The following is a 24655-nucleotide window of genomic DNA, read 5'->3' as shown; positions in this document are numbered from 1 at the left end:
CTAGCTTGGGAACACCTTGTTTTCCTACACATAACTGAATCATAGAGGAGTTCCCTTTTTCTAGTTATAGATACATCCTGATAGAACTGTTACCATACATATAAGGTAAAGCCTTCTGAAAATACTAGGATCTTTTACTGAGGAGGCATATTATGCTTGTAGCCAGAATCCTTCTGAATTCTTAGTCACCATTTGGTGATTATTTTACTTGTCACCAATGGCAATTTGTGCCTGTATGATTTCATTTACAAAAGTCACACCATGAGCAACAACATTGTTCCAACATCATCTTCTGTAGTTGTTGATAACTGAGCCTGGAACCTTATAGTGCAATTTAGTGTTTTGTTTTTTAGAAAAGATAAAATTGTTGAAAATGATTTAACCTAATTTGTAGAATAACATTATTTTTTATTAAGCATGTCACATGTCATCTTTCTAACTTTGTCAGAGTTGCTTTTTATTATTGGGATTTTGATACTTGCAAGTAAAAAATACAGAAAATAGCATTGGATGGTATATAACTCATGTAACTATCTCCCAGAATTATGATCTTTTATTGAAATTTTATTTGGGTCTTGCAATTTTGGGTGGAGTATTCAAATAAAGTATCTCAAAAAAAAAAAAGGAGACACTGTAGAAAAAGGAATTCAGAATCCACCAAGACATTTTGCATTTAATCAAAAAGCTTAAAATTTTATATATGCTTTCATCCAGTGTGTCATATTCAGTATAGTCTTAGTTGCTCCTTTTCTACTTGTTCCTTTTTTATCAAAATATTTAAACATGCTCAGGACTGTTCTAACTTGAGAATATAAAACAGAAAAGTCTACCCTTATATCCCTTTCCAGCTGCTTCCAGCTGTCCTGCATTTGAAGCCAGACCTCAGGAATGAGCACTTCACTTTGTACTACTTTAATCCATTGCAGTCTGTGTCACAGATTATGGGTATATTCTAACATTTACCAAAACTTTTTAAAAAGTTATCAACACAACCTCCTGTTTCCTAAATTCAGTGGACAATTATGTTCTGAACCACTTTAATCAGTGCTTCTTGAAACATTCTCTGCCTTGACAGTAAATACTTCTAATTTTTCTCCTACCTCAAGCAACTGCTCCCCCCTTTATTCATATTTTTTGAGTATCTGATATATACTATACAGGTTTTGGAAATAGCATTAAAAGAAGGAAATAGCATTATAAGTTCATGACATCTTGGTGCTTACATTCTAGTGTGGGTTTTCTTTTTCGACTTGTGTTTTTCTTCAGAGTTCTGCTTTGACTTTTAGTTTTCAATCTATATACCGGTACCCAGCAATAATGTGGGCTCATTTGTTGCTCTAAATTCCCAGGATTATCTCTAGTTTAGATACCTGCTTCAGAACCATATTTTGTACACCTCCATGTGGGTCGCCCTCCTACAGGCTCCTCAGACTGAACTCATTTCATCCCATACTGAATTCATTTCCCCCGAAACCAGTTTCTCTTGTTTTCCGCATATCTGAATGACATCACTGTCCATCCATGAAACTGAAGTGTCATCCTTCACTTCTGTCCCTTACCTGCCTGTCCAATAAATGCCTGTTCTAGTGAAGCTCCTAAATACTCTGTGTACTGTACCTTTTTCTGCCTGGCCACTATAGTGCAACCATCTGTTGTCAGTAGGATTGCCTTAACCTTCAACAAGTCTGTTTGCCTCCATCCTTGCTACTTACCCTTAAAAATGGGCTATCTCTGTCTCTGTCAGGGCATAGTGCACATACTAGATATTTAAATGTTAGAGTGAATGGATAGCAACCATCACACTGTATTCTTTTTGTCCTCATCACCTTTCTAGATTGGAAACTATAAGGGTAAAGAGAGTATCTTATTTACTCTTATATCCCTACTTCTAGTATGCAGTGCCTGTATGTTGTAAGTGGTCCGTAACTGGTGACAGAATGAAGGAAAAACTTTTTTGTATAAATGTAGATACTACCACCCTCCATTTCTCATCTTGTTTGTATAAATGAAGGAACTGAGGCTAACAGGATTAAAGGATTCTATTTTTATACTTTATATACATGAAATCAGGCAGCTATTCTTTCATATACATTCTTTCAACATTGTTTGTGAGATGCGCCCAGTGGTATGCTGGAACTGGCTTGTACCAGCTTCAGAGAGCTGATTTTTAAATTTTCAAGAACTTGGCAAGCTGGTTTTCAAACCATTTAGTAGCTTGAAATTGGTGATGGTCCAATTATTTGCTCCACAGAAATCAACCAACATTACAAATCAGGGCTTTTTATTTGGGGAGCTGGTTTACCAACACATCACTAGATTCATCCATGTTGTTGCATGTAGTTGCAGATTACATGTTCTTGTTGCCATGTAGTTTTCTGCTGTGTGACTGTACCACTGCAGTGTTTATCCATCCTCTTGTACATAGGCAGTTGAGTGGTTTCCAGTTTTGACTATTAACAAATAGTTCTGCCGTGAAATAGTGTTTCTTAGTAGACATTTTGCTGGGTCATAGATTATGTATATGTTCAGCTTTTATAGATACTGCCAAACAGGACCAATTTACCCTCCCTCTGCCAATTTATTAATAGAATTCTATTTGTGTCACATCACCAACACTTGGTGTTTTCGTTGTCTTCGTACTTTACCCATTATGGTGAGTGAACAGTGATACTGATTGCGTTGTGGTTTTAATTTGCATCTGATGATGAATGAAGTTGAGGGCCTTTTCTTTGTCTATAACTCTTTTGGACATATCCTGTTTTGTGAAGTATCTATTTAAGTCTGTTGTCCATTTTTCCCCTGGATTGTCTTTTTTTTTCCTATTGGTTTTGTGAGCGTTCTCTATGTATTCTGGAAATGAGACAGATAGATAGATAGATAGATAGATAGATAGATAGATAGATAGATAGATATGTATCTCCCTTCTTTGATTAACTGTAGTTCTTAATATAATAGATAATGGAGTCCAAAGTATCAGATCTCTCAAGATGAGTGCTTTTTGTGGTTTGTTTAAGGTCTTTGTCTATTGCAAGAACATGAAGAATCTCTTATGCTTTCTTCTATAAGCTTTATTTTATCTTTCACACTTAAATTTTCCAGTCATCTGGAATTGTTTTTGAATATTGTATGAGGTAGGTTCAAGATACATCTTTCCCATTTATGGGTATGTGGTTGACCCAGAACTATATTTTGAAAGGACTCTTTGTTCACTGAAGTGCAGTGTTGCTTTTGTCATACATCAAGTGACTGTATATATAGGTCTGTTTCTGGACTCTCGTTTGGTTTGGTCAGTTTATCCTTGTACTTAAAACACTGTCTTAATTACTACAGTCATAGATCTTGATATCTGTTGGTAGTTCTCCAATTTTGTTGTTCTTCAATATTGCCTTGCTTGTTCTTGGCCCTTTGCGTTTCCACATGATTTTTAGAAAAAACTTTTCAATTTTGGCAAAAACTTTCTTTGATTTTAATTAGGATTGCATTAAATTTATAGATGAATTTATGGAGAATTGCTGTCTTTACAATATTTAGCCTTTCGGTTCATGAACGTGGTGTATTTCTCCATTTATTTAGCTTTTATTTCTCTCAGTAAGTTTTGCAGTTTTTAATATAGAGATCTTTTATATTTTTCTTTAGATTATTCCTGAGTCTTTGATGTTTTTTTTGGTGCTGTAATTGTGTCTTTTCAAAAATATTTTATTTGTTTCTGGTGTAAAGAAATAATTTTGTTTGGTATATTGGCTTTGTATGTATCAAATGATCTTGCTAAATTCACTTATTCTAATAAATTGTGGAGTCTTTTTGATTTCTTGTTTCTGTTAATATTGAATTTATTTGGTTCTCTCTTTAAATAGCTTAGACCTCTCTAGGGTTATGGAAAGAGCAATGTTGTTAGGTAGTATTTAAAGATAGCCTATAGTGGTTTTTCCTTATTTCTTGTGGGTTGCATAAAGCTGCTGAGAAATAGATATGTCTTACTTTATATTGCATTGCTAAACTTACTACTTTTGTCTCACATGAAGAGACCATGTAGTAACTAGCAGAAATAGTTCCTTTGCATTTTTTAGCATAATTTCTGTGTCATTTTCTTACATACTTTTAGCATAAACTTGGCATAGGCCTATTTTATCTTAATAAAAGATATAATATCTTAATTATGTGAATGTGTCTTCCTCTAACAGTGTTACTCACAAATATTTACTCTTATCCTTAGGAATCCTTTCAAGTCATCCCAAATATGGTTCCATTCCTAAACTTATATGTAAGTATGAATACTAGTCTTCTTAGCTTTTTTACTAAGTAAAATAATGTTTTCATCAAATATTTTGTCTTATTCAGAACAGTTACTTGGTTATTTGCTTTAATAAATCTGTTTAAGCTTTTCATTAAATGGACTAGTAGAGCTTTTTATTGTTTGCATTAAAAATCATGAGTTACTTCAGAGGCATTTTTTTTCTTTTTATAATGTAATAGAGTATTAATTTTAAATTTTTGTAAAGATAAGAGTATTTGAAAATAAATCCTCAGAGTCTGTCTGAGGAAAGAATTCAGAGTCTGATTAATCAAAGCAGTGTATTTTAAAATTAAGCCTAATTTTAAAAAGAAATCTTCAAAATTTACATTAAAAGTGTAAATAAGCATAACTTACATTTATATACATAACTTATTTACATTTTATAATATGGTAATAGAAAAGAAGCTAAATTGCTCTAAAAAAAATATCTGAGGCTTTTCAAGAATCTTTCCAGGTTAGCCTCTCTTTTGTATTGGAAACACACTCCATGCAACAATAGCCAGATTTAGGTACCATTTCATGATTCATTATTTTAAGAGATTTGTTGCACCCGATTTTAAAAATAGTCTTAACTTATCTAGGCAAATGGTATGATCCCCGTTTTACAGGAAAAGAAATGGCCTAAATTCCTGTGACTAGGCCTGAGCTCTGATGTTTTGATTCCTTATTCCACTATACCTTTACCACATCTTTCCTATCTATATTCATAAAGTAATTAGTAAAATAGAGTTTATCTTATAGCAACTTTATTTTGGGTTATTTTATTCTGTGAAAGTGAATTATATCCACAGAATCTTTCTGTGAACTCTGAATCTGATTTAATGTGACACTTTTACTTTATTTCAGGAAATCTTAGTCTTTCCACACCAAAGACATACCTAGAATCACGTGGTTTTTTTTTAAATGTTCTTTTTGAAAAGATTCTTGTCTAAAAAGACACACACATTGAGTCACACTCTCTGTTTGTTTTCACAAATAAGTTGCCTGTATCATGGGATACTTTGCTGGAAAGCTTTCTTATGTGAAAACTTGCCAAGAGAAATTCAAGAATCTTGAAAATTCCCCTCTTGGAGAAGCTTTACGGTCAGGACAGGCACGGCGATCTTCACCACCTGGGTATGCCAGATTCTGATTTTTGTTAAAAGTTTTTTATTTTAGCTAAAAAACTGTAACTGGATATTGCCATAATTCAGGGCATGAAACATTGCCTAACTGAAGGACCATTGGAAACTTGCCACTTTTTTGCAAGCAAAAGTTAATTTTGTTTTAAAAAGTAGAGTGAGGTTTGGCTACCTTTGTTTTAAATACAGAGTTGCATCCCATTGGGAGTGCATATCCCAGAATAAAGGATTTTAATTTGGCAAACACCTTTGGTTACCTATATTTTGGGCTTTTCTTTTGAATTCCCAAATATTTATCCAAGCTCAACAAATTTCAACTTTTTGAATCTGTCTTTTGTTTAAAATAGTAGAGAAATTGTATAAGTATAGATAAATGAGTCTGGATAGGTAGAGAGATAAATAATAAGGTAATTAAGTAGATTTGACAGGTAAATTGTCTTATTATAAATGGCAAGCAGTGTAAATCCCAGAAGGGCTAGACTTACATCTGCTTTAGCACAATAGTTTATATCAACTAATTTTTTTGTGGCAGAAAGAAACAGCCTTCTTTTTCTATTTTAAATAAGTGTGTTAAAATTATGTGATTTCTTTAGAAAGAAAGATAACTGGTTTTCATACCTTTTTTAAATAAGGTATAGGCAATAACTCCTGTTGCTTATACAATATGATTTTCTTTTATAGGCACTATTCTCAGAAGTCAAAATATGACTCAAATGTGAGTGATCGTTCATCTTTTGTGACATCTCCAGCTGCAGACAACATGGAAAAAGAGATGTTGCCTCGTTATGAGCCAATTCCATTCAGTGCTTCTATGAATGAATCTACTCCTACTGGTATTACTGATCATATTGCCCAAGGTAGAAACTTCTCTTGAAATGAATGTCAGCATTTTATGGTCCAACGTATGTATAAACTTTATTTAATGACCTTTTCTGATGGATATCACCTCTATGTTCCACCATCAGCCTAAACTCAGCATGTCTGTTCATTTCTTTCTTCATTCATTCAACGTTTTTTGAGGTCCTGTAGGTATCAGGCATTCTGCTAGGTGTGGAAGAAGTAAAGGTGAATAAGAGCTGGTTCTTGTCTCTGAGAAACTCAGTCTGTAAGAAGATATAGAAATATAAGGATAAATTACTAGTATGTCCCATTAGTTGAAAATACTAACCAAGTTTAGTGGAATAGTAAAGAAGCGCTAAGTTGTGCCTCACGGAGGCTTTAATAAGGTTTTATTTGTTAGACTGGTCTTAAAGGCTTTCAGCGTCTTTGTAATGTGAGAAAAATAATAATTACCTGCCTTACAGAACTTGTCAAGTGAGAAATCCATGTGAAAATGCTTTGTGAAGTTTGTAAATACTAGCTTTGAAGATCACATAATGTAAGTGAACAACTTCAACTTTGGATTAAGACCAGATTTGAATCATCATTGATATTAACTAGCTATGTGACCTTTGGCAAGTAATTAATTTGTGATCCCTTTAGTTTCTTGATCTCTGGAATGGAGATGAAAATACTTCTTTTAAAGAACTTTTGGAATGAGATGAAATAACCATAGATAACACCTGGCAAATAATAGGCTCTCAACAAATGTTAGTTTCCTTCCTTTCTTCTGTAGTCTAATTCGCAGTGAAAAGTGAGGAATTAGAAATAGAAAGTACAGGTCTACAATTCCTTATCTAAAATCCAAAAAACTGCAAAAACCAAAGTTTTTTTAAACAATTGAACAAGTGATAAAGTCTGACCTGAACTTTCTTTAAACCCTGTCCTAAACTGAATGTGTTTATTTATAATCTTTATCTGAATATGATTTTTCCTAACTTTTGTTGTAGAAATATTAATGCGTTTGCTTACTGAAATTGCTGCTTTGAGCACCTTCTGAATGGCTGAATAATGTAAGGGCTGTACGCTGTAATATTTTTCTCAACTCTGAGAAAGTCTGAATTTTGAAACATTTCTGATTCCAAGGGTTTGGATAAGGGATTGTGGACCTCTACAAGTATTCTTTGAAAATGCTTTCTTTAAACCAATTATAATAAGCCAGAAACTATGGGGAACAAACAAGGTTAAAGGAACATTTGAATTTTTCTTTTAAGATGGGAGAGATTTGAATCTGTATATATGTACGTTAAAGGGAGGGAAGGCATACAGTGGAAAGGGCGAAGTTGATTATAGATGAGGTAAGGTTCCAGACGATGCAGAGGGGGTTCTAGGTAGGTTGGGATATAAAATAGTCACTGACTATACATGGCTGTTTAAAATAATATTAAATCAAATTGAAAATTCAATTCCTTAGTTGCTTTGACAGCATTTCAATTGCTCAGTAGCCACATGTGCTAGTGGATACTCTGTAGGACTTCAGATATAAAACATTCTCAACATTACAGAAAATTATAATGGACAGCACTGCTTTAGAGCAAAAGTGAGGGGGGTGAGTGTTAACTAGAAAAAAAGACAGGAGAGAATGGAAGTTAAAGATAATTTAGATTTTTAAGTGGTTGAAAGTTGATCAGTCTGTTAATCCTCAAAAATGCTATTTTTTTCTGGATGATCTAAAGACATCCAATTACAATTGACCCTTGAACAAGGCAGGTTTGAATTGTGCAGGTCCACTTACAAATTTCCCCTTACAAGTGGACCGGCATGGTTCAAACCCGTGTTGTTCAAGGGTCAACTGTAGTCAGAAAGGGAAGAAGGTGGGCAGATTAGAGAGAGTGGTTAAACTTATTTTATCTCCCAAGGCAGCTATACTTGCCCCTCACTGCATCTCTCCATTTTTCCCATGTCTCAAGTTGAAATCCATTATACTTGTATCCTAGCCACGCACCAACTCTTCCCTTGTAATGACTTTCATCCTTCCATACATTTTGCATTAGTAGATTCCATTTCATGTTATATAATTTATTTTCCAAATAAAAGCAAACAAAAGGGCCTTTGGTATCTGCCCAGACTACAGCAAAGCCCTTTAGTATATCTTATATCCTCCACGGCAGTCATCCATCTGTCCATCCATCCACCCATCCATCAATCCATCTGCTGCTCTGCTTCCTCACCCCCTTCTCTAAGTCAAGATTTTGGCTCTTTGACTGCTCTCTACATGGGCCAGCAGTGGCCCTCTTTGCTTTGCCCCCTTCCCTTTTGTTTAAGCAGAACTACTGCTTTCTCTTACCAAGAATTCAAAGTAGAAAGTGCATAGTTGTTATGAGACTTATTGTAGTTTATTACAGTTAGATTTAAATCAGTGCTATTTTACATTGTCTCATTCCTTCCAGCTCTGTATAACCTTCCCAAAGGAGTAAATTATGCTCCCTATACAACGCAGGATATTTTCATTTGGCTTTTGTAAATGTAAAAACTTCTCCCTGATCTTCTGCCTGATTTATGTTTTCATTATTTGTTGCAGAATTTCAGAACAATGAAAAAATATTAGACCTGGAAGGAACTTTAGAGATAGATTATTTAGTTAAACTTCCTTGTTTCACAATTGACAAAACCAAGATTTCAAAGAAGCTTAGTAATTTGCCCAAGGACATCCATTAATTGTCAGCAGAGTAGGAATGAGAACCTAGGGTTTCTAACTACTAATCTAGTACACAGCATCTCCTTCAGAATTTTAAAATTGTCATTTATGGTGAAAGCAAATGAGTCCAATAATTACTCATTACTAGTGAAATACAAAGTGCTTTTTAAACCCAATATAAGGTTATAATATTTTTCTTTGTATTTTTTTATTTTAGCAAGAAAAACTCACTTTTCAACCATGGTATAGTACTAGAACTAATAAGGAGAAATTTAAATGTTCTTTGTGTCAGAGCAGTATACTTTGTATGAAAATAAAAGACAAAAGTTGAAAGCATTTGCTGTACAGTTATATTGTTTTAAAAATTCTAATTATTCACTGGGACCTTCCCATTGAGCTTAATAGTAAATTTAACAAAAAAAATTGTTTTTAATTATTTTAATTAATATAACTATGTTATATTAATTAAAATAATGTGCCCAATTTATATGTCTTACTATAAAGCTCTTTGAAAAATATTTCTTTTGGAGTGGTGTATAAGATTGTAAGATGCGTAGTTGTTTATTGAATGCTATGGTAACATTAGTTAATTTCTTTAAAAATGTTTATATGGCTTTTTTTGCTGGTTATACATTTTATAAAGTATGTTCAATATTTGGCCCTGTCAGCCAATATTAAGAGTAATCACTTATGTTTATGTGAGTATTTGACTCTTCGATAATATGTATTCATACCTTGATTCTCTTTGGGACAGATAAAGAATAAATGCTGGTTCCCCAGGTGAAATTATAGTTGCCACTTTCTTCTGCCTCAGTATTGTGTTCATTAGACCTGAGTGTAGATGCTATGATTAAAGGCTATATTTTGTCCTTTTCAATAGCTATTTTCAAGTACTTTTTTTAGATCTAAAGATGATAAAAAAAAATTTTTTTTTTAATAGCTGGAGTTGTTTGCATATAGACTCTGGTTATGGGAACATTTAGCCATGGAAATATAACTAAATAAAATCTGTACTATATCAAGTTTGTTTGTTTTTTCAGTTATCACTAGCACATTTTTCTTCGTATAAACACGGGATAACTTAAAAGAATAAAACTTCAACTTTAAAAGAAGTCTAATTTGGCCGGGTTTCATTTATGTTATTTGTTTGTTCTTTGTTAAGTTGGAATTTTTTTAAGGTTATTTTAAATTTTAGAAATAAAAGCTTAAAATGTAAGAGGAAGTTGATTTTAGTTTTTAATTACATTGGGGAAAAGATAGTACTTTCGGAATGGTGGTGGTAATTTGATTCTTTATTTTACTCTATTTTTTATTGTAGGTAAGGAGCATTTATAAAATTTAGTTGCTTTGGATTTATTAAAATCCTTTTATCATCATTTATTAACTGTTTGTTGTTTTAGGACCTGATCCCAACCTTGAAGAAAGTCCTAAAAGAAAAAATATTACATATGAGGAATTAAGGAATAAGAACAGAGAGTCATATGAAGTAACTTTAGCACATAAGACTGACCCCTCAGTCAGGCCTATGCAGGAAAGAGTGCCCAAAAAAGAAGGTATGATAGTTTAGTCTAACCACTTTACTCTTTAGGAATGGAAAATGCAGCATTAGTTAAAAACATTAATTATATTAACATGTGATTGAATTCCACAAGCAATTAACCAAAATAACATTTTTTAAAAAGAATAGCTATTTCACTTATCAGTTCTTCCTTTTTAAAGTGTTCCAAAGGCCATGTTGTGTTAGGAAATAATGAAGTCTAAATAGTAGTATGACTGAAGATAGTAAGACTAGTTTTGTAATAGGTGTAAAAAGTATACTTCCAATTTGACTGTTTTCCCTTATAAAAAGTCACCTTGGAAACAGATACTATTTTTTAAATAACACATTTATTGCATAAAACCAGATCTGGTGACTTAAGGTTGATAATTGGGCTATAGTGCCACTTTTGGCAGAACCACAGAATCATGCTTGAGTAAAGAAACGGATTTCATTATGTGTTTGTGAAATTGAAATAAGAGTTATATACTTTACAAACCAGCTTGTAGGACACTTCCAAAAGAGGAGTTTGACTTTTTTAAAATAGTACTTTTGCTCTATAATTAATTATAAATTTTAAAATTGCAATTTCTTTTAAGTCATTTTGGAACAGTTATACATTACCTTAAGTAAATTTTGTGACACAAAAGTTTACCTCTAATGGAAGAGGGCATTTTGAATAGGGGTTTGTAGCTATTTTAATACAGAATTTTAGGGGATGTGACATTGTTTAAGGTTTTTCTATTTACTACTTTAAAAATTGAAGAAATAGGTTCTCGGTGCCTCCTTGAGCATCATATCCCACAAGAATGTAAAAATGCATAAAAATTCTTAGTATTTCTTATGATCATTCTTTTAGAGCCAATTTTATTTCTAATTGTTAGTGCTTGTTTCATTTAGAATTTTATTTTCATAATAATGATAATATGATTGATGTAAAAAAACTAGCTTTAAAATGGATTTGTAATCAATATTACTTGTTAATGTTTGTCATTAAAAAATTAGTGTAAACCGTATGCATTCAGTAACCATTACACTGTAATATGTAAAGACTTACTGGTACTTTGTTCTGCTAATTAATTGGAGATTTAGGCTGTAAGCTCCATGAGGGCAGGCAGTAGTATTTTTCTTATTTTTGTAATCTTTTATATTTCTGCACAGCATAGTAACCATACACTGATAAATCAGAAATGGAGTGTTGTGTTTGGGCCTTCTATAGTAGTAAATGTTAAGAAAAGAAAATGTAGACCTTTGGCGTTTGCTAGATTTTGACAATTGTGATTTTTTTTTTTTTACTGTAAGCATTCTTGAAGTTGTGTTATATGACACATTAATATCAAATAATTTTTCTTTGTAAAAAGAAAGTTGGTTTTTTTGTGCTTTTTTATATAAAGAAAAAAAAGTTATAAATTAGTTTCAATGATTTTCTAGAATATTTCAGTCTAGAATCCAGACAGAAAACTTGACATTACTACAGTGTAGATTCATTGGGTCAAGAAGTATTACCTAAAGTTTTCAGCTTTAGTTTGTGTGAGTGACATTTAATTAAAAATCAGACTGAGAAAATTTTTAAATGTAAGCACTTTTTTTTGAGGGGGGGGGCTTTCTCTAGATTTATTAGGAGTTTGTTACAAATGTAAGCACATTTTTAATTGGCTGTCAGGGCAGTGATGTGACCACACATCATGTAGCCTCTAGAAAACTATCTTGTACTAATGAGGGACTGAAAGCAAGGAGAAAAGACAAAAAATGAAGGAAAAGGTATATAATGTCTTAGTATAATAATGAAATCATTTTGACTTCACCGACTCCTTGAAAGAGTCTTGGGGAAAGGCTTGTAGTCCATACTCTGATAACTGCTTCTTTACATTGTTATGAGTACGTGGGTCTTCTGAAGGGCTGTAAGTCACAGGTGAAGGGTATGTAAAAGAGAGGGTAGAAGGTGAAAGAGTAGTCAGAGGAGCATGTTTCAAATTATAATTTTACATAAAGTGCAAGAATATTGGAAACTATTTTCTCTTTCCACTAGTATTACGGCTCATGAGAGAGAAGCTTGAATTAACCATAACCTAAAGACCTGACCATTTCTATTACTGTATTTTTTGTGAAAAACAAAATGTTTTTTATCATTGTGTTGATAATTTCCCAGTAATTTTTTTGTATGTGCTGTAATTCATACCACACTTAGGTAGTATGGTAAAAGTTGTAAAGACACCCAGGCTTTGAACCTAACCAGATCTGTGTTCAAATTTTCGTTTTACTTGTCTTATTAGGCGTGTACCTTGGGCAAGTTACTAATCTGTTTTCTCACCCTTAAAAAGTGTGTTTACTTTATAAGGTTGTTAAGAGAATCAACTATGTAAATTTCTTGCTATATATAGTGTGTTAGTATTTGTGTCTAACCTCTAGTTCACTAGTCTAGCTAGCCCCTTTTTAAATTGGCTCTCATGTGCATTCAAATGAGAGAGAAACAACTTTTCATCATCATAATAGCAAACTTAAAATAGTGCCTTTTACTTGTTACTATTTGGAATCATCAATTATTTGTGCTTTTTTCCTAGTCAAAGTAAACAAATATGGAGATATTTGGGATGAGTGAAAAATTGCATCATTGGACCTACGGAAGGCGTTTCAATATCCATCTTCATCTAGGTGGTCATGAATATCTGCATGCTTTGATCTCAGCAGCAGTCTTCATAAACACATTTCAAACTAGAACCTGGATTTTTGTGGTTTGGCTTATTAAAATGATGTTTAAAAACAAATTTTAATGTTAATATTGTATGAATGTATTCACCTTGGGGAACTATATGAATGATGGTATTATACCATGATTGTGTACAGTTTGAAATTTAAGTTTCAGGNAAAAAAAAAAAAAAGAAAGAAAGGATTTTCTAACACTTGGCACTATCCAGTTTTCTAAATTTTGACAGTCTAATAGGTATAAAGTAATAATTTATTTGCATTTCCCTGGTAACTAATGTATTTGGGCCAGACTGCCCTTGGCCTCTAGTGTTGAGGTAACGAATCTCAGCAACTGGCCCTGGGTTGTCACTGTTCATTATATATTGGCTCATTAATTTTTTTATGATGGTAAAATACACATAATATTTACCTTTTAGCCATTTTAAAGTGTACAGTTCAACAGCATTAAGTACATCCACAATGCTGTGCATCCATCACTACTGTCTAGTTCCAGAATGTTTTCATCACGCCAAAAGGTAACTCCATACACATGAAGGAGTCTGTCCTCATTTTCTCCTTCTAGAACCCTGGCAACCGCTAATTTGCTTTTCGTCTCTATGGACTTGCCTATTCTGGATATTTTATGTAAATGGTATGATACAATATATGACCTTTTGCAGCTGGCTTCTCTTCCTTTGCATAATATTTGCAAGGTTCATCCCTGTTGTAGCATGTGTCAGTATTTTTCATTTCTTCTTATGGCTCAATAATATTCCATTGTTGGATAGACCACATTTTGTCCATTCATCCACTGATGGATATGTGGGTTGTTTCTACCTTTGGAATATTGTGAATAGAGCTGCTATGAGTATTCCTGATTTTTGTTTGAACATCTAGTTTCAATTCCGCTGGGAAACCTGGTAGTTCTGTTTGTCTAATTGAGGAACTGCCAAACTGTTTTCTATAGGAGCTGCACCATTTTACAACAAAGTATGAAGGTTCCAATTTCTCCACATTTTTGTCAACTCTTTTTTTTGTTTTGTTTTGGTTTTTTTCATTATGGCCATGCTAGTGGGAGTAAAATGGTATCTCACTGGGGTGTTGATTTGCATTTCTCTAATGACGAATGACACTGAGTATCTTTTCAATTGCTTGTTGAGCATTTATGTATCTTCTTTGGAGAAATACCTATTCAACTCCTTTGCCCTTTTTTTTTTTTTTTTAAGTGTTTTAATTAGGCAAGAGAAGCATCAGGACAAACCAACCATTTTTTTTTTTGGAGGGCAGTGTCACTGGGCCTCATATGTGGGATCCGAACCGGGGCCCTCTGGCATCCCAAGCCAGCCCCCAACCATCGCGCCACTCGGNAGGTCAGGTGATTAACAACAGCCTTTCCATCTGCAACTTCAATTTCCCTTTGCCATGTAACCTAATATCGGAGGTGCCAAAAAAAAAAATGTATGCACATAACTTGTAGTCATCTTTTGTTATTGGTATATATTGAGTATTACAATTTTAATGCAGTTTTTTTCTTTCTTAAAATGTGTACACGTTTTTTTTTGCCACCCTCTGTATATTCATTCACTCATTCCAGGGATTAGAATATCTTTTGGAGTGATGGGGGTAGGGACTTATGCTAAAAATAGGCAAAAGCCTGCATAAATAAACCCTTCACCAAAAAAATAAATAAATGCAAAGCACCAAAAAGCTGCCAGGACAGTCCCAGAAAACGGGGCTCCCTTAAATGATTGAACAAATATTGAATCTTACCTTGGTGGACTAGTCCTTGGGTAACAAGCATGCTTATAAGAGAAAAAGGCAGAGCTGTAAAACAAAAATGACCTTCATTACTGGCATCTTAGAACTTGGCACCTCACCCAGAAGTCAGGGAGAATTATCTGAGTTTTTATCTCTTACCTATCTTGGCAATTAATTGTTAGTCATTTATTTGTTTACTTATTCAACAAATATTTGTTAAGTACTGCCTGGAGAATTTTCTTGGCGTCTGCCCCAGGCACTGAACCTGATGTACAGCTTCAATCTGACAAAACTTAAACCCCAAGGTACTCCACCTCTGACATCCACTTTTNGGAGAAGGAAGGACCATTTGAGGAGTTGTGTTTAGTCTTTTAGACCATGAGTGGTATATAAAAGAACCTGGTCCTTTAGTGCTCATCACAAGCACTTACCCATTAGCTAAGCAAGTAACCTAAATATGAGTTTGGCTGAAACTCCACCTTACCGATGAGATATAAAGTCATCAAGATCACTGAAAGGACAGTTGATTCATATTGTGATTCTTTTAAGTGAAATATTTTTCATTAAATTAAAAGTCTTGGTCCCCACATTTTAGAAAGCACTTCACATACCTATAAGATGCAGTCTTTCTTGCCCTGTGTGTCTATCCATACACAGTGGTTTTCTCTGGGGGATGATTTCTCAAGTTCCTCAACATTCATTCCTGTCCTTTATCAGAGATCTTAAAACCCAGAGCTAAAGCAGAGTGAAAGAATGGGTGGGGAGACTCAGAGAAGATTCAATTCTTTTACTTAACTATGAGCAAGTTAGAACATAACATAATTTCTTTTTGGTGTGTGAATGCTCCCAACATGTTCTTAAATATTAGAAAAACACAATATTAAATTCAATTAAGAACCTTCCACAAAAAGTATTTCAATAGAATAAGCGAATCACAATGTTTCTGTTTCACTATATTATTTTAAAATACACTTGAAATTTTAAATGTGTATAAATTCAGAGATTTAAGAAATTTCAAAAACCATAGATACAGAGTTTAGGAAGCTGACGGCTGGGAACTTCCTTTCTCACTTAATCCATGCTTAATTTTGCACTCCTCACAGGTAAGCAGGCAGTGCCTAGAATAGAGGCAAAAATAGAGGTTTGTACTTTGACACTAGAAGCGCTAGTCTTAACACAATATTATTGAGAAACATTTCCTATACTAAAGTTCACAAGCCCAATTTTTAAATTTTTTTTTTTAGGAATAATAGGGGCTATTTCTTGGTTTGGGACCCTAGAATTTCATTAAAAAAATGAATAAATAAAAAAAGGCCATTAATGATCTTCATGTCCCATGTTGTTTTCACAGTATCATGCTGCCTTTCAAATAGAATCCACCGTGACAAGTGAGAGTCTTTAGGGAAATGTGTCCCCAATGCTAGTCCTGTAATACTGTAGCAGAAATAGCTATTATTTACTGAGGACTTACTGAGTGTCATAAATAGCCATTTCTATTCCTTATAACATCCANAAACAACAATAGCATTGTACCCATAAAATAGGTGACAATTTAATTTTTTTATTTTTTAAAGATTTTTATTAAAAAATATAGCTAACATACACCATTATATCAGTTTCAGGTGTACACCATAGTTGTTCAACATTTACTTGTATATACTTAAGAACTGATCACCATGGTAAGTCCAGCAACCATCTGACAGCATACCACGCTATCACAACATTTTTTACTATATTCTCTATGCTGTACATTACATCACCATGACTTGTTTTATACCTGGAAATTTGGACCTCATTCCCCTTTTCCCCCTTAAAAAGGTTTTCAATTACAATTGAAATTCAGTATATTAATTTCAGGTGTACAGCATAGTGGTTAGACATTTATATAATTTAAGAAGTGATCCCCTGACTAGTACCCACCTGGCACTATACATAGCTATTACCATATTATTGACTATCCTCTGTGCTTTACATCCCCATGACTATTTTGTAACTACTAATTTGTACATCTTAACCCTTTAGCCTTTTTCACCTACTCCCTCAAACCCCCTCCCATCTATCAACCCAATAGATCTAGTACCCATCAGACACCATACATAGTTATTACAATATTGACTGTATTCCTTATGCTATGCCCTACATCCCCATGACTACTGTGTAACAACCAATTTATACTACTTAATCCCTTCCCCTTTTTTCACCCACTTCCAAACCCTCTCTCACCTGGCAACCATTAAAATGGTTTCTATATGAGTTTGTTTCTGTATGAGTTTTGTTCATTTTGTTCTTTAAGTTCAACATCTAAGTGAAATCACATTGCATCTGTCTTTTCTCTGTCTGACATGTTCCACTCAGTACAATACCTTCCAGATCCATCCATGCTGCCTCAGATCGAAAGATCCCATTCCCATCCATGGCCGGGCAATATTCCATTGTATATGTGTACCGTCTCCTCTTTATCCAATCATCCATTGATGGACACCCAGGCTGCCTCCACATTTTAGCCATTGTAAATAATGCTGCAATGAACATATAGATGCATTCGTGCCCTTGAAATAGCGTTTTGGGTTTCTTCAGATAAATAACCAGAGGGATTACTGGGTCTTTCTTTGTCTGTTGTTATAACCTTTGTTTTAAAGTCTATTTTGTCTGGTTACTGGTATAAGTATTGCTTCCCCAGCTTTTTTTGTTTCCATTTTCATGAAATATTTTTTTCTATCCCTTTCTGTCTGTGTGTGTCTTTCAATCTTAAGTGAATCTCTTGTAGACAGCGTATGTAAGGGTTTTGTTTTCTTATCCATTCAGCCCCCATATGTTTGTTTTGTTTTAGAAATTTTATTGGGGAACAGTGTGTTTTTCCAACCCATTAGCTCCAAGTCAAGTAGTTGTCTTCAATCTAGTTGTGGAGGGCGCAGCTCCTTGTCCCATGTGGGAATCGAACCGGCAACTTTAGTGTTATGAGCCTGCGCTCTAACCACCTAGCTAACCAGCTGCCCCCCCCCACCCCGTATGTCTTTTTATTGGAGCATTTAATCCATTTACATTGAAAGTAATTGTTGATAGATATGTAGTTATTGCCTTTTTATTATAATTTTGTTTTTTTCCATTTTAAAGAAGTCCCTCTAACATTCCTTGTAATACTGATTTGGTGGTGATAAACTCCTTTAGATTTTTCTTGTCTGGGCAGTTCTCTATCTGTCCTTTTATTTTAAATGATAGTCTTGCTGGGTAGAGTGATCTTGGTTGTAGGTTCTTGCTTTTCATCACTTTGAATATTTTGTGCCAATCCCTTCTGGCCTGCAAAGTTTCTGTTGAGAAATCAGCTAAAAAGCTTATGGGGGCTCCCTTGTAAGTTACTAGTTGCCTTTCTCTTGCTGCTTTTAAGATTCTTTGTCTTTAACATTTGCCATTTTAATTATAATATGTCTTGGTGTGGGCCTGTTTGAGTTCATCTTGTTTGGGACTCTGCACTTCTTGGGCTTGTATGTCTCATTTCCTTCACCAGGTTAGGAAAATTTTCCCTCATTATGTCTTCAAATAGGTTCACAATCCCTAGCTTTCTCTCTTCTCCTGGTACCCCTATGATGCAAGTGTTGTTAGGCTTGTTGTTGTCCCAGAGTTCTCTTAAACTATCCTCATTTATTTTTTATTCTTTCCTTTTGCTGTTCTGATTGGGTGTTTTCTGCTATGTTGTCTTCCAAATTGTTTCCATCCTCCACTTCATCTAGTCTGCTGGTTATTTCTTCTAGTGCATTATTCATTTCAGTTATCGTATTCTTCACTTCTGACTACTTTTTTATGGTTTCTATGTCCATTTTTATGTTTCCTATCTCATTTTTGAAGTTCTTACTAAGTTCCTTGAGCATCCTTAAACCATTGTTTTGAATGCTGTCTCTGGTAGGTTGTTTTTCTCCATTTGATTTAGTTCTTTTACTGGAGTTTTCTCCTGTTCTTTCATTTGGGACATATTTCTCTGTTTCCTCATTTTGGCAGCCTCTCTGTGTTTGTTTCTATGTATTAAGTAGATCTGCTGTCTTCCAGTCTTGACCAGGTGGCCTTATGTAGTCAGTGCTCTGTGGGGCCCTTGCACAGTTTCTCTGTTCCTGGTGTCTCAGGAGTGTCCCTTGTGTGGTTTGTGTCTGCCCTCCTGTTACGGTTGAGCCTTGATTGCTTTTGGCATGTCAGTGTGTGGGATTGACCCTTAGGCTGACTGGTTGTGGGGTTTGGTCATGTCCACAGCTTATGGGCTGCTATGCCAGAGGCTTACCCCCCACTGAGGATTCGCCCCAGTGGGCTTTAGTGCTTGTTGAGCCCATCCTTTGTGTGTGCCACTTGTGGTACTAATTGGGTGGTGCTCTGCTGTGGTCTGAAGCCAATCTCCAAGTATGTTGGTTCTGGGGCCTCTTTGGAGGGGCCCTGGCACAGGCCTAGGTCAGCTACTGCCTGTGATCAGCTGGGGACTACCTGGTAGGAGCTATGTAGTGATCCGTGGTTGGTCACTGCCTGTTTTGGACCTGGAGTTGCGTGGGAGAGGCCATGCTGCAAACCGAGGACGTCTGCCACCAGTACCAGGCCTGGGTAGCTCCGCAAAAAGCCAGGACACCCCAAGGCCTGCTGCCACTTGCTGGCTCCCTTAATGTTCAGCCACTGATAAAGCCTGGTGTGGTCCATAGTTGGGTATATAGATTTGGAAGCATTGTAGTTAATGTAGACTCTNGCAGTGTCACTGGGCCTCATATGTGGGATCCGAACCGGGGCCCTCTGGCATCCCAAGCCAGCCCCCAACCATCGCGCCACTCGGCCAGCCCTCCTTTGCCCATTTTTGAATTGGGTTGTTTGTCTTTTTGTTGTTGAGTTTTAAGAACTCTTTATATATTCTGGATGCTAGACCTTTATCAGATATATGATTTGCAAATAATTTTTCCCATTCTGTGGGTTGTTCATTTGTTTTTCTAACACAAATTTTATTTAATTTGTTCCTTACTATAAAGTGACACTTGTATTTCCTTGTTTGTGAATTATTTATGTAGGTCCTCTTCCATTTACCTCTTGAAGTTTTAGTATTTTTCTGGTTGAGGTGCAACAATTTTGGATTTTCAAGTTTACCTTGCTGATTTTGCCAATGTTCTTTTTGGAACGCTTTGCTTGTAGTAGATGTCAGTGTGGATGAATGTCATCATTTCTTGAGCACTGTCCTATGGTCCGGTCACTGTGCCAAGCACTTTACATGCTGACAAGGTGGAAGGACCCCTTGGCACCTGGGCTTTCATAGCTGTACAAACAACCAAAACAGGCAACCCCTTATCTTTCCTTACAACTCCCCACAGCTCAGTACACGGAAGTGGTGGTCAGCGGGAGTCACAGCGATGCGAGAAGGAGCTGTTCTCACTCTCCATTTACCTTAGTTCCTCAGCAAGCATGCCTCTTATCCCATTGCAAATATCTCCTCTGGGTTCTTGCTGAGATTGTGACAGAAATAAGGAACACCTCCCTGCCTGCCCTCCCCCAAACACACACATATATTCACATCTAGGGTCAGGGACCCCAACCATCACTATGCTATGAGTCCTGCAGTCAAGATCAAAGCTCCCTCAGAGCCTCCACAGAGAAGCTCTGGGGATCCTTTTCTGTATAGCCATCAATGTTTCATAGCTCTCCATTTCACAAAGGCAACTCAGGTGTCTAAATTCTTTTCCTTGTGACTTGATATCATTTGTCTGTCTGCCTCTTTAAACTTTACTCCTTCAACATCACTTCCTCCACAAACTATTTTTAGCTTGAAAAGCTGACCCTGGAGAACATGAACTACATTTACCCATCACAGTACTTTCTCTTTTCTTCATTTATGTGTCCCTGAAACACATGATACTCATTCTTAACAAGTTGAAAAGTTGAGTTCTCAGTCTGATGGCTAATTTAGTAGTGAAGGCCTCTGCTATCCTGAACAGGAACACCTGTCAGTGGCATGTACTTCCAATGGTTAGCCCTGGTAACAAAAATGTAAAACCAAGCACCAGGTATCATTCTGTTAGAGTCAATTAAGAGTTTCGCTCTGCCAAAGGAAATCTCTTCAGTCATTGACAAACTATGTAAGAGTTAGTTCAGCTGGATTCTAAATAGGGAAGAGTAAAGAAAGGATTTTGTAAATAAAAGTTTAAAAGATGTCCTTTCAAGGTAGTCAAAAACACATCTTCCTGGGCCGGCCGAGTGGCGAGATGGTTAAGAACTCGCTTGGGATGCCAGAGGGCCCCGGTTCAGACCCCACATATGAGGGCCAGTGACACTGCCCTCTACAGCTAAGATGCTGAACGGCAGCTCAACCTGGAGCTGGGCTGCCGTGGGTCGCCGGCGACGGCGTAGGCTGCAGCCCCTACTGCAGTGTGTTGCCATGGGCTACCGTGTGTGGCCAGCAGCCAGCGTGAGCGGCCAGCAGCCGCAGTGAGCGGNAGTTACCGTCCTTCCGCTGCAATCCAAGGTGAGTGCCTGCGAGTGAGTTTGTGCGCGGTCTGTTTAATAGGACATCTGGGTTTCCCGCCGTCTTTCGTCCCTCAGAATCCCGTTTTTCACAGCCAGATGTTGTGGAGTCTCCTCTTCCCAGCACCAGTACTCTGGGCTGGGGAGCCTGTGTGGAGCTGTGGTCTGACGCTCCTCCTGGGGGGAATCTCCAGGACCCAGATGTCGCTCCTGGTTCTCATCTGCCACGCACAGGTGTGGTGCCCATTTTGCCTCTCTGCCCCTCCTACCAATCTCAATGTGGCTTTTTTATAAGTTATAAAGCATCTGTTCAGCTAGACTTCAGATGGTTCTCCAGGTTGAATGTTCTGTAATTTAGTTGTAGTTTTAATGTGTTCACAGACAGAAACAGGCACAGTGTTTATTCCGCTATCTTGGATCTGCAGCAGCCTAGAAGCCATTTCTAAATACTAGAACCCTTTATTGGCTTGAAAGACTGCTCTGAGCCTTTGTATTTTCTCTAAATTGCATTTGGAAATGGAATAATTTTTTTTTATATCTCTCATTTTATTTTAGACAGAAGAAGCCAGGTGGCACCCTCAACACTGCCCAGAAATCTTAGATCATCAAGTTCATTAGATACATTTATTATTTTCCATGTTACCATAGGTAACATTTTGCTAAACTTTACTACATAGTCGTTCTCTCTTCCAGCTTCCAGTAGTGTTTTCCTCTCTTCTGTAATCCCTCCTTGACAGCATTTTTGGAAGCTCTTTAGGCTTCTGTTAACACCCTCACCTAGGCCCTTTAGGTTTTCACTAACAATCTCCTCAAGGTCCTGCCAGCATCCATCTGCCACTCGTTATCAAAACCAATGCCACATGTTTTAAATTTTTGTTATGGCAGCACCCCACTTCCTGCTACCCAGTTTCTGTGTTCCAATTTAGTAGAAAAGCAGAATTGCTCTAAATGACAGAGTAAGGGGTTTATTATGGCGATTAGATTTTAGGCAGTTGTGAAACTAGTGGATCAGTCTTCAGGTTACTGCCTGTGCATCTAGTATCAGGCATATTCTTTATGTTTATGATGGAGACATGGTGGAAACACACAGCTCTCTCTAGGTGTGAGCTTGGAACTGGCACACCTTTATTTCTGCCTCATATGTTGTCTAAAGCAAGTCATATGGACAAGCCCAAGGTCAAGAGATACATAAGTATGCTCCACTCACAGTGGGAAGGAAATGCAAAATTCATGACAAAAGGAGAGGTAAAGAACTGGGCCAGTAATACAATCTGCAAGGGCAACAAGAGTAATCACTACTGCCCCTGAATTCTAGTGGCATTTAGTGTGGTCTAGCTCATGCAGAGAGCGATTAAGTTGTATTTCAGCTATTTATTTACGTATCTCCTCTACTTAACCTCCCTGAGGGCAGGGACTATCTTATATATGAATATACTCCAATTCTAGCACATGGCCTTGCATATAGTAGGTACTGAAAAATATTTGTGGAATTAATGAAGCCATTTCTGGACTTCCAAGTTATAAGGCCTGTGGTGACAATCCTGATAATCAAAATCTTAATTCAAGGAGGTTCCTATTTGATATTTCTTTCCCCATTATTGTTGACTTCTACCTCCCAGGTCCCTCCTCTTTTATTACCTTGCCATCATTCCTACTCTCATTCTTGACCCACTCACATCTAGAGATAAGCGAATGTCTCTAATAAACCAAACTATTATTTGAGGTTTGTATTTTATAATCAATTCTGCTCCTTCAAGACAATTATTCAGCTAACAAAGATTGTTTGAGCATATGCCACAAACACTATACATTAAGAAACCAAAGGAGTAAACTGAATATTTTCCAGTCCAGGTGACACATGTTAAATCACCAGTTAAATCACCAGTTAAATCACAAATTTTAGGTTGAAAAGGACAGGTAGTTGGGCCTGAAAATAGCATTATGAAATTAAAAAGTTAAGTGTACAATGAGTTATAATGAAATTCAAAATGACCCGCTGCTTAAGCATAAAATGGGGAGACTTGACTTAAAGGTAGGTCATGTGGAAAAGCCTAACATGGACCAAAAGTGGGACACAATTACACAGTTTTGGACAGCACCAGTAGTAGTAGTAATAGTAGTAGCTAACATGGTTGACTGGCACTCTGAGCCATGCACTGTTATAAGCATTTTACAAGTATCAGCTCATTTTATCCACATGAACAACCTGTTAGATACATTATCATTTTGATCCTGGACTTTGCAGCCTCTGGATTAATCACTGAAATCTCTGCCAACGCTAAATGTCTATGAAATCAAATTCTATAGTGGAAATTTGGGGGCAGGGTTCCAAAGTGAAAAGTTCTCTGTCAATGAACATATTGCATTATTTGAATATCCAAAAAATGACCTACATGACATTTTCATTGCTTAATCACATCATTCAAGATAAATGTTATACTTTCATGTTAACAGAAAATAGATAAATCATCTATCCTGACAGCAAGGGAAGAGAATCTCTTTGCTTAAATGAGTATTTTAAAAATATGGAAGCATTATATCCTGTACATCATTTTTTTCATCATGAAGGTACAGCTTGGTGATAAGTTGGTAATTGCTAAATGCTAAACAACAAATATTGCTCTTTTAACACATCTTTCTACAAGAAACATTCTCCCCCAGATACTTGTTTCCTAATATATACAATAGATATTCCAGCAAAATATTCAAGATTTCTTGGGTGACTTTCCAGTTTTTTCTTTATAGATTTCCTTTCACACTAAAATCACTGTGAAAAACTGCTTCAGTGAATAACTTATCTACTTAGGAAAAGCAAAGAGCTCAAACAATAAACACAATTTGATTCAGAAGAACTAGAAAGATAGCAGTAAAAACAATTTGTCTTTTCAACAATAGATCTATCTTTTCCCAGTACCCCGAGACTGATTTCAACACTGACTTGCTGTGCATAGCAATGTGAAAATGTTCTGATCCCTGGGAAATCATCTTCTGGAATGCAGAAAATAAATGTGCCCAATTTTGGCAATAGTTGAGACAACAAAGAGTCACCAATTGCTAGTTGTCAGAGCCAAGATTTAAACTGCATCTAAGAAGCTAGGCTATTGGCTCTGCATTCTGATGTACAGAAACAGAACTCAATCGGCTGAAAAACCAGGATATAGATACATAGATTTATAGATAGTAAAAATCACTCCATTTCATACTTAATGTTCATGTAAAAATAAAAACTTCCAAATATTTTTTATGTTTAAAATAAACATATATGTTTA

General features: G+C 35.8%; 2 protein-coding genes across 2 annotated transcripts in view; one reads left to right on the top strand and one right to left on the bottom strand.

Moving 5' to 3' along the window:
- Positions 1–819: 819 nt before the first annotated feature.
- On the top strand, positions 820–13331 carry OCIAD1 (OCIA domain containing 1). The gene is made up of 6 exons (XM_019624639.1): positions 820–945; positions 4214–4261; positions 5275–5410; positions 6097–6272; positions 10333–10485; positions 13031–13331. The coding sequence occupies exons 1-6, from the start codon at positions 942–944 to the stop codon at positions 13066–13068; spliced, it is 555 nt and encodes a 184-aa protein (XP_019480184.1). The 5' UTR covers positions 820–941; the 3' UTR covers positions 13069–13331.
- A 2353-nt stretch (positions 13332–15684) lies between these two features.
- OCIAD2 (OCIA domain containing 2) overlaps positions 15685–24655 on the bottom strand; it is a 22802-nt gene continuing 13831 nt past the window's right edge. The window contains exon 6 of the mRNA XM_019624616.1: positions 15685–16030. Within this exon, the coding sequence (XP_019480161.1) occupies positions 15949–16030 (82 nt within the window). The 3' untranslated portion in view covers positions 15685–15948. The remainder of the gene's footprint in view (positions 16031–24655) is intronic.

The sequence above is a fragment of the Hipposideros armiger genome, unplaced genomic scaffold, assembly GCF_001890085.2.
Source record: "Hipposideros armiger isolate ML-2016 unplaced genomic scaffold, ASM189008v1 scaffold_596, whole genome shotgun sequence".
In the NCBI taxonomy this organism is placed as follows: Eukaryota; Metazoa; Chordata; class Mammalia; order Chiroptera; family Hipposideridae; genus Hipposideros; species Hipposideros armiger.
Note: the sequence above shows the minus strand (reverse complement) of the source record. Positions and strands in the feature narration are given on the sequence as shown.